Raw genomic sequence first — 9764 nt, forward strand, 5'->3', positions numbered from 1 at the left:
GGAGGGGAGCGGGAGCAACGTTGCCTTTCGCCTCCACGGGGTGGGAGCCTGGAGAGGCTTTCTCACCGTCCCCTTCTCCCTCCCGCAGACAAAGCGACCAACCCTCTGAACAAGGACCTGGACTGGGATGGTATCAATGCTTTCTGTGAGCAGCTCAATAAGGAGCTAGAGGGGTAAGTGCTTCTTCCTCCCCCCAGGCTGCTCCAGGTCCTGGGCCTGGGTTACGATTGCCCACCCAGTAAGATCCGATGGGGTTGTCCTGAGACCTGAACAAGGATGAAACCCCTCAAAGTGGGAGTGACTGGTGGGTCCTGGTCCACTAACAGAAGGTTCCCATGCCGTTTTGGTGCCTTAAACTTACAATATGCTTTTCAACCCTGGATTCCCAGATAGAAACACAGGTACTTTTCATCAATAACCAGCTAGCCTTCTTTTTTTCTTTCCCTCGCTCCTTCCAGTCCTCCGCTTGCTACCCGACTTCTTGCCCACAAGATCCAGTCTCCGCAGGAATGGGAAGCTATCCAGGCCCTCACGGTAAAGGCATCTTGCAGGCTGGTAGAACTAGATGGAGGGCCAGGGTGTGGGGTTGCTCCAGTCTGACCGGAGGAGCATGGGAAGCTCTGAACTTCCTCTGAGAAAGCCCTGGAGCACCTGAGTCCTTGGGTGGGAGAGGGGCTGAAGGTGGTTCCACGGGAGAGAGGAGGGGTGACTGGTAGGAAAGGTCGCGTTCCTAGGAAGGATCGTAGCGTGTTGAAGTCGATAGGAAGTTCCCTTAATTTTGTGGATCCAGGCTGTGAACTCTCTAAGGCTAGCCCCTTACATGGCTGTTGTTGTTTCCTCCAAAGAGGAATATCTTATTGCTTCCCTTTGGGAGGGTGATTGGCCACCTGGGAGGGAAAAGTGGTGTCCCTCCGTGCTGCTGTGAGGATAGCTACAGTTTCCATGCTTGGTGAGGGGGCAGCAGGAGGGAGCTGGCTGTTGAACCTGCTGCTGATCCTGTGCCGGGGCTCACCCGGCCCCTCTCCCCAGGTGCTGGAGTCCTGCATGAAGAGCTGTGGCAAACGCTTCCACGATGAGGTGGGCAAGTTCCGCTTCCTCAACGAGCTCATCAAAGTGGTGTCACCCAAGGTGGGTCCCAGGGAAGGGCACCAGAGCCTGGTGGCAGGGGGGCTTTGGGAAGAAGTACTGGCTGAGCAGAAAGGTCAAACACCCACCAGGATGTGGGGGGAAACAGGACAGTGCTAGTAGGAGACTTAGTCCTCATTCCCTAGTGAGTATTCCAGTGGGAAGGTGAGCTTTCACCCCTCTGCTCCCAGCTGATTCTTGATGCAGGGAGCTGAGGGCCAGCTAGACATGATGCAGCCAGCACTTGTGAGACTACTGAGCTCATGTGCGTGCCTGGGGTCACCTTCCCTGCATCTCTGTTGGGCTCCCTCTGTACTGCTTGTCCTCAGGAACCTCTCCCAGCTTTGACATCGTGAGCATGTCTCTCTGGAGTGTCCCAACCTGGTTGAGACACTCAGAGGGCGAGCCCAGGCCTGGTCAGTGGTGTTCTGGCAAGTCCATCTGAAGTACCAAGTCATTACCTGCTCCTCTGCTGATGCTGCGGTTCCTGCAGCAGAACAAGCTCTGTGTGCTCTCCTGTTCAGTCGAGGCAATTAACACCAGCAAGCATGGAGTTAAGGGAACATGGAACACAGACTAAGTATGACTAAGGAAAATCTTTGTCTGCCAGTCACAGCTTATCATCTGTGATGATGAACAACTAGGGACAGTGACAGCAGCATCCTAAATTCCTCTTGCTAGGCACCCTAGAGAATGTCCTCTACCTCAAGGCACTGGCCTCTGGTGGCACATGCGCTGTTTCTACCACTGAGGTCCCCAGCAGACCCGTGAGAAAAGAGTGAAGGATGACTGTAGGGCAGGGGGAGAGCTGCAACATTTGGAGATCTCACCGCTGGGTGCTGGTCGTCTGGGGCTCACCTAGCTGTAAAGGGTGCCAGGCATGTTGGAGAGGGCTCAGCCCTGCCCCAGGGAGTGTTACCCACAGTCCTTCCCCTCCCAGCCTTGCTGTCCCCTTGTTCCTGAAGGACTGCCTTGCTGAGCAGCTTGTTAGCAGTACCCTTTCCTTCACGAGGTGACAGAGACCCTCCTGACCCTTCCCACCTGTCTCTGCATGCCATTGAGGGGCTGCTGGTGCAGCATTTCTCCCACTTCTTGTGTTTCCTATGGTGGAAACCAAGCGCAGCATAGGACATGTTGCAAGGGCCTCGTGAGCTTTCCTGCTTGCTTCCTCTTTCCTCCTCTTTGTGCCGTTGGGAACGGTCTCACTTCTCCTGGGGGGAGGGGAGGAGAGGAACAGGCCAGTCTTGCAACGGCTCAGATCAGCTTCAAGCCACCTCTTCTTTCTTCCTCCAGTATCTTGGCAGCAGGACACCAGAGAAAGTGAAGTCAAAGATCCTGGAGCTGATGTACAGCTGGACATTAGGGCTACCTCACGAGGTGAAGATCTCAGAAGCCTACCAGATGCTGAAGAAACAAGGTGAGAGGCAGTGCTCTGGAAGGGGAAGGTGGACGGACAGTTTGCCCTCCCTTCTTTTTTGTCTGGGCAGAATCCAAACCAGACTCTCCCTTTCCTGTGCCCAGACACAGCTGTTGGTCTGAGTTGTTTGATGGGTTGGAGGGGACCCCTGCCTCTTGTGCGCGAGATGGGGCACTGGAAGGGGCTGGGGCTGGAGGGTTGCAAGTGCTTTGGCAGTCAATGCTGGGTTTTTCTAAGATAGGTTTTCTATGGAGAGTGAGGGCAGTTCTTGTATGAAAACGCAGTCCAGGGTCATGGGTAGTGGGAGCAGACCTAAACCCCCTCAAGTCCCCGCTGGGTTTGGTAGCCCGTTAGGGGAGAAACGAGATGGGGCACTGGAAGGGGCTGGGGCTGGAGGGTTGCAAGTGCTTTGGCAGTCAATGCTGGGTTTTTCTAAGATAGGTTTTCTATGGAGAGTGAGGGCAGTTCTTGTATGAAAACGCAGTCCAGGGTCATGGGTAGTGGGAGCAGACCTAAACCCCCTCAAGTCCCCGCTGGGTTTGGTAGCCCGTTAGGGGAGAAATGACCTAGGTGGCAGTGCCATCCCCCAGTGGGTGAGTCCTCCTGACCTCTCCGTTGGTGTGTACTGCAGGGATTGTGAAATGTGACCCAAAACTGCCTGACGATGCTCCTTTTCCGCCTCCTCCCCCGCGGCCCAAGAACATCATCTTTGATGATGAAGAGAAATCTAAGGTAAGGGCTCTGTCCAAGGAGAGGGATGGGGGCAACATCTTCCCTGCTCTAGGATCTCCTGTCCTCCTGGGGTGGAGATCCAGAAAGAGTCAAGGCCCCTGCTCCATGTGCTGTGCTTCAGCAAATGGATCACAGGAATGCTGAGGACCTGCTCCAAAATCATGACAAAGGAAGCAGCCAGAGGTCGGGCATGGGGGTCTGTTTGACCTTTGGAGCGCTTAGCTGCAGAATGGTGCAAAGGGTAAAGCGCAGGTTCTGAGAGGTTCGCTGCTGTGCGGTCTCCAGCCTTCTGGGTTATCTGGCCATGAGGTTTAAATCCCAGCCCCAGATGCTGATGCTGCTGTTATCTTTTCCCCACCCCCAGCACTGAAGTCTGCTTATTGCCCAACTACTTGCACCTTCCTGGACCCATCCTATATTGCCTTTCCATCAGAATTGTGTCACCACTCAGGCAAACCTGTGCTTTACCAGTGCTGATACATTTAAGCGAATATTAGGCTTCTCTGGGTCTACTTCTGCAGGAGAAGCGTGATGACAGTTTGCTGCAGGGGATATATTTTGCCTCCATGGGTCACAGTGTGCAAATGAGGATTTGTAGGTGGCCAATGGGACTGTTCGCTGACTACAGAAGGGGAGAGAAAGTGCAAGCCCTCCCTCTTCACCAATTGCACCTGTGAAGAGGTACATGAAGAGGTCTGAGCAGGAGTCCATTGCAATCCTATGGCAATTGCTTTGTAAACCAGGCTTTCTCTCTTTCTCAGTACTAATGCTGCTGTGCTCCGGGGTCTCCACGGTGCATAACGGGCAGGCAAGAGCAGGTTGTGAATGCAGGGGATCTTCAGGGGAAGACCAATCTTACATAACCAGAACCACAATGGGAAAAGGAAGACTGCTTATGCTTCTCTCCCTGGTCTCTGATAGCCCACAAGCTCTTGTGGCTGGGCTTTCAAACATCTGGCTTTGGCCGCTGCCTCTGCCAGATATGGGCTTGGGGCAGGGGTAACTCCGCTGGCTCTAGTGTTGCAAGAGTGACTCTGGCTGCCACCCCTCAGCTTGGGCTCAGAGTTACCTTCTCTTTTGCAGATACTGGCTCGTCTCCTGAAAAGCTCCCATCCTGAGGACCTCCGGGCTGCCAACAAGCTCATCAAGGAGATGGTTCAGGAGGTGCGGCTGGGGAGAAGGGGAGTTAGGGGACCATGGTCTGGGTAGCAATGATTGGCACCAAGGGAGCAGTGGCTCTCTGTCCTCATGCAGGCATATGGAGGTTCTGCCCAAAATTTTGCAGCAGCAGCTGCTAAAGAGTCCTTGTGTGACTTCTGCCATCCCTTGGTTACTTGGAGGAATGGCTCTGGGCGCTTTCTGTGGCCCAAGCCCACTACAGCACTAGATCTGTGGCAGTTCCATCCCTGTTTAGCAAGTGCTGGCCCAGAGATGATCTGGAGTTTTCCACTGGAGTGGGAGCTGTTTTGAGGGCAGCGTTGCTGTGCCCTGGTCCAGGGGGTTGGTGTGTTGGCTGGCCCAGCCTTCATCCTCCCCCAGGCTGCAGACAAGAGCAAAGACATCCTTCCCTGTGTGCTTCCCCTCCAGGACCAGAAGCGCATGGAGAAGATCTCCAAGAGGGTGAATGCCATTGAGGAGGTGAACAACAATGTGAAGCTGCTGACAGAGATGGTGACAAACTACAGCAGGGGGGAGACAACGGAGAGCAATGAGGACCTAATGAAGGTGAGGAGAGGCCATCCCAGCGTCCTCTCTGAGCTTAGCAGAGATGCTTGGCCCTTATCCCCTCAAGTGCCTCCTGCCTGTTTTGCACAGCCAGCTGAGCATCCTGCTGTTCACCTCAGCACCCCTTTCTCCTCTCCCTCAGGAGCTGTATCAGCGCTGCGAGCGCATGAGGCCCATGCTTTTCCGGCTCGCCAGCGACACAGAAGACAATGATGAAGCTCTGGGTAAGCGTATCTGGCCTTTCTCATTCTGTCCCTTTCTCCCTCCATATCCTTTCGGGGACCCTGTGCTTGGGCTGCCCATGGCATGGCATCTGTCAGCAACCGCCGCTCTGTCTGGGGTGGCTGCTCACTGTAGGTTTGTTAGTCTACAGCATGGTACTAAGCAGGGACACGTGGCAGAAATTAGCAGTGTTACAGGCTTCTTCCACTCCACTGTAGGAACAATGCTTGTGCTTGTCCTGCTGAGATTGCCATGGAGGTGTGTCAATGTACCCTGATATGGCTTGCAGCAACAATGCTATCTGCAGTGGGCTGCTGTCAGCTCCCTGGGTCTTGCTCTGAAGGAATAGACAGAGTTGGGGTATAAAAGTCACCCTCTTTGTTTCTTCACGACTTTCAAACTTCCTTCCCACCTATTCCATTTCAGCGGAGATCCTGCAAGCCAATGACAATCTGACACAGGTGATCAATCTCTACAAGCAGCTTGTGCGGGGAGAAGAGATCAATGGGGAGACGGTGGCCGGTCCCCTTCGAGGTGAGGAGTTTTGGGGAACGGGGACAGGAAGGTCAAGCAGAGGGACCCTGTTGCTGGTTTCCTGCAATGTAAGAAGATTGAGAGACGTGGAAAGGTGAAACTTGCAGGAGGTCAGAGTGGGGCTGGTGAGATGAGGCAATGGCTTGTGGAGATGACTACTGCATGGAGAGAGGGAATTGGAAGGGAAAGCAGAGGAGGATTTACCTCTCCCAGGTGTGAGGAAGGATGGGAACTGGCCTCAGCACACTGGATAAGGACTGGATAAGGTTTCTGTTTCTCAGCTTGTTCTTTCTTTGCAGGCAGCACCTCAGCACTTCTGGATCTGTCAGGCCTGGATCTTCCAGCAACAGGCCCTTCCTACCCAGCCTTGCCCACCCTTTCAGGTGGCTCAGCAGTCCCCATGCCTGACCAAGCTGGTTCCATCTCCTTGCTGGACGATGAACTCATGTCTTTAGGTGAGAAGGCCAGAGCAAAAGCTCTTTATTCTCTCCCTGACTCTGGACAGTCTGCGTGGATGTTTCCCCTTGTGGCAGGAGCGCGAATGAGGGAGAGCTTTGGGAGAGGTGAATAATGAAAGACCAAGAGGTGGCTTTCACTTAGTGTGAGGGAGGAGGAGGGAAAGTCCCTGCTATGATTCTGAACTTCAGTCCTGTGGTGTTTTCCTGACTAGTCAGAGAGAGCCTGCAGGGATGTGCCCTCTGATTTGCTCTGGGAAAACTGACCTGGCAGGTAAATCAAGAGTGATGCAATGGCCATCCCCAGATGGGATCACAAGGGTGGATCACCCCAGCTCCTCATGTTTACTCCTTGCAGTTGAAGTCACAAGCTCACAACAGACACATGGGACTTCCAGAACTGCTCACATGGAAGTCCTGTGAGGTGCCAGTCCTACAAGGCTCTAGAATCCTGCTTTTTCCAGCAAAGTGTCTGTTTCCTAAGATAGGTGCTTTGAGTACAATAGCATGAAGTAGACAATGTGGTCAGCGGGGCTTGTCACTTCTCTGCCAACTGCAGGGAAAACTAGACTGTAAGTGAGGATCTCTGGGCAGAAAAAACACTATCACCCTCACGGCTCTCTCCTGTGCGAGGATGGCGGCCAGAGGTTGAGATTCCACTGGTGGTTCTGCCCTGCCTCTTCTGTGTCTTACTCAGGCCCTGTTTAATGCTCTTACCCACTCAGTAGCTAAGCTTCATGTTTGCTTTTACCCCCGTCAGGCCTGAATGACCCAGCACCGCATCCTGCCCAGGCTGGTGACAGCAGTGGCTGGAACAGCTTCCAGGTAACGTGCAGGGAGCCAGGGCAGAAGGTGGGAGGGTGGTGAAAGCAACAAATGGAGTGGGTAGGGAAGTGTCCCATGTCTGATGGCTGGTGCTGATATGCAACCCTGGGCGGGGGGCTCTCCTGTGCACTCTTCTACAGTCATCAGAGAGCAATGACCTCGGTATCACCCCTATCACGGCAACGCCACCAGTCAAAGCAGATGCTGGCGCATCCTCCCCCAAACCTTCTCCTTTCACCAGTGGCCTGGATGACCTGGACCTCCTGGGCAAGACTCTGCTGCAACAGTCTTTGCCTCCAGAGTCTCAACAAGTGCGATGGTAAGCAGGGGTAGTGCAGTCTTGCATCTCTCCCCATCATTTCCATTTCTGGGGTGCTGGAAATGACATTTCTGTGCTCCATTCCACTCCTTGCTCTCTCTCTCTCCCTACAGGGAGAAGCAGCAGCCACCCCCCCGGCTCACCCTGAGGGATCTCCAGAACAGGAGCAGCTCTGGCACCTTGGCCCACAATCCCAGCGCTCTGCCTGTGCTCCAGAGTGTTTCCCCAAATCCCACACTGCCCCTGACCTCGGAGCTGCCTGCCCCTGCCACGCTTCCAAAAGCTGCCACCACACCAGCAGGAAGCACTGCAGTCCCACCACGGCCTCCTGCCACTGCGCTGCCCCAGGAGATCTCGCTGGCCAACATCACTGTGCCTCTGGAGTCAATCAAACCCAGTGAGCCGGGGTGAAAGAGTGGGGCAAGCTTGTGGGGGGGGGAAGGGTGGGAGTGGGCTGTTTGGAAGAGAAACAGAGAAATCAAGGCGGAAACAACTGGACAGGGCATGAAGAAGGTGGAACAAACCATGCGCATATGGAAGGGAAGAATGCGAGGAAACTTCTTGCTTGTTGGATTTTGTGGAGGTTGAAGAGGAGTGGTATCTCTGTCACTTGTACGGAGTTTGGGTGATGGGGAGAGGTTGCTGCGTGGCCAATTCACTCCTGGCTGACTGCAGCCTGTCCCTGCCTTTCCCACAGGCAGCATCCTCCCTGTGACAGTGTATGATCAGCACGGCTTTCGCGTTCTCTTCCACTTTGCTAAGGATGCCCTGCCTGAGAGGCCCGATGTGCTTGTGGTGGTGATTTCTATGCTTAGCACGGCCCCGCAGCCCATCCGCAACATTGTCTTTCAGTCTGCCGTCCCCAAGGTAAGGTGTCTGCTGGGGCTGAGGTCCCCAGAGTGGGCTGAAGTGTGATTCTCCTTTTGCTGGAAAGGCAGGGTGGGTGGGGAGAGCTGTGTGGGGCTGAGCGTGAGTTGTGTTGCCTTCAGATTAGCAGGAACCAGCACAGTGTTTTTGACTAGACAGTGGAAGCTCCCCAGATATGGCAGCAGGGCCTCTGCCTGCCAAGTCCCCTTCAGGAATGTGGGATGCTCTTCTCTCTCCCTAGGTGATGAAGGTGAAGCTACAGCCTCCCTCGGGCACGGAGCTGCCGGCATTCAACCCCATTGTCCACCCCAGTGCCATCACACAAGTCCTGCTGCTTGCTAACCCACAGAAGGTAATGGCACCGTCCCTGGGGCACGAGCAGGCTGGCCTTGCTGTCTGGACAAAGCCTAGTGACCCTGTCCCCATTCCCTCTGCACCTTCCTAGAGACCTGAATGGTTTGTGCCTCATGACTTTCTTCCCCCCCCTCTTCTGACTGCTTGTCTTTTCTCCCCTGTCTCCAGGAGAAAGTGAGGCTACGGTACAAGCTGACTTTCACCATGGGAGAGCAAACCTACAATGAAATGGGGGATGTGGACCAGTTCCCCCCGCCGGAGTCCTGGGGAAACCTCTAGGGCCACACGTTGCAGGCACTACACTGCAGAGTCCTTGGGGAGCCAGCCCTGGGGGGCTGGAGCAGCCTGAGGAGGTGGGGAGGGCGGGTGGGGGGCTGCAGCTCACGCTCTATTCTCCAGGTGGCCAGGCGAGGGCCAGAGGGAGCGTGCCTCCAGGAGGAGAGCAGAGACGCCAGGAGGTGTTCATCCCACAAGAGTGGGAAGCTTCCTGTGGGTGAACAGTTGCCTTCCCTGCTCTTCCAAAGGCGTCACTCCCTTCCCAGTCTGTCCAGCTTCTCTTCTAACCCTGCTTTCCCCCTAGGTGCAGTGGGGAACAAGGCTGGGGACCTTTAACAGCCTCAGCCTGGGGCAAGGCCTGGCAAAGGAAGGTCATTTTCCTTGGCTGTCCCCCTCACGCTTCCTGGCCCTTCAGCTGCTTTGCGCTCTGTGGTGCTCCCTCTTGTCTCCCTTGCCCCTTCCTCGGAGCTGGGCCCCAGTGATTCCCTCTCTGGTGGGAATGCACTGGAGCTGGTGCCGAACAAGGCTGGACAGAGAGGCTGGGTGTCTTTCCAGCACGAGAGAGCAGGCAGCTGCCCTTGCTTTGGGGGGGGGATTGGGGGAGACATCTGGGGTGGGAGCCTGGGGGCTGGGAAGGTCTTGCTCTCTTGCTTCCCTGACCCCTTCAGCTGGAGCTCCTGGGCACTGAGCACCCCACCCCGGTGAGAAAGCCCCCACCCTTCCCATGTGCTTTATCCACCGCAGCAAACTTTGGGGACTGCTGCCAGACTTTGTCCCAAAAGGGGCATGCTGGTGGGGGGCATGGGGGAGTCTTCCCCCCAGCCTCCTGCCAGACAGGGAGAGGAAGCAGCACGTGGTCTTCCTCCCCCACTGTCTGGGCTGGAGAGCTTGGTGGGGCCGGGGGGCCTTCCCA

General features: G+C 55.4%; 1 protein-coding gene across 2 annotated transcripts; it reads left to right on the forward strand.

Moving 5' to 3' along the window:
- Nucleotides 1–61: 61 nt before the first annotated feature.
- On the forward strand, nucleotides 62–8942 carry GGA1 (golgi associated, gamma adaptin ear containing, ARF binding protein 1). Of its 2 annotated transcripts, XM_035903239.1 has the most exons (16): nucleotides 62–173; nucleotides 459–534; nucleotides 1030–1128; nucleotides 2419–2542; nucleotides 3174–3274; nucleotides 4358–4438; nucleotides 4862–4999; nucleotides 5142–5223; nucleotides 5648–5755; nucleotides 6055–6210; nucleotides 6971–7035; nucleotides 7176–7354; nucleotides 7468–7751; nucleotides 8052–8221; nucleotides 8463–8573; nucleotides 8744–8942. In XM_035903239.1, exons 3-16 carry the CDS (start codon nucleotides 1045–1047, stop codon nucleotides 8852–8854), a joined length of 1794 nt encoding a protein of 597 aa, XP_035759132.1. In that variant the 5' UTR covers nucleotides 62–173; nucleotides 459–534; nucleotides 1030–1044; the 3' UTR covers nucleotides 8855–8942. The 2 variants fall into 2 exon arrangements, with proteins under 2 accessions (XP_035759132.1, XP_035759131.1); XM_035903238.1 differs by lacking the exons at nucleotides 62–173; nucleotides 459–534 and adding an exon at nucleotides 190–401.
- The last annotated feature ends 822 nt before the right edge of the window (nucleotides 8943–9764 follow it).

Source organism: Egretta garzetta, unplaced genomic scaffold (assembly GCF_000687185.1).
Source record: "Egretta garzetta isolate BGI_Z169 unplaced genomic scaffold, ASM68718v1 scaffold51, whole genome shotgun sequence".
NCBI lineage: Eukaryota > Metazoa > Chordata > Aves > Pelecaniformes > Ardeidae > Egretta > Egretta garzetta.

What these genes read in the sequence shown, in the direction of transcription:
- GGA1 (XM_035903238.1), top strand. Translation starts at nt 336, where the DNA reads ATGCCGTTTTGGTGCCTTAAACTTACAATATGCTTTTCAACCCTGGAT. An exon ending in GGTGGCCGGTCCCCTTCGAG is followed by an intron (nt 5,756 to 6,054) that starts GTGAGGAGTTTT and finishes CTTTCTTTGCAG; the next exon opens with GCAGCACCTCAGCACTTCTG. An exon ending in GTGGCTGGAACAGCTTCCAG is followed by an intron (nt 7,036 to 7,175) that starts GTAACGTGCAGG and finishes ACTCTTCTACAG; the next exon opens with TCATCAGAGAGCAATGACCT.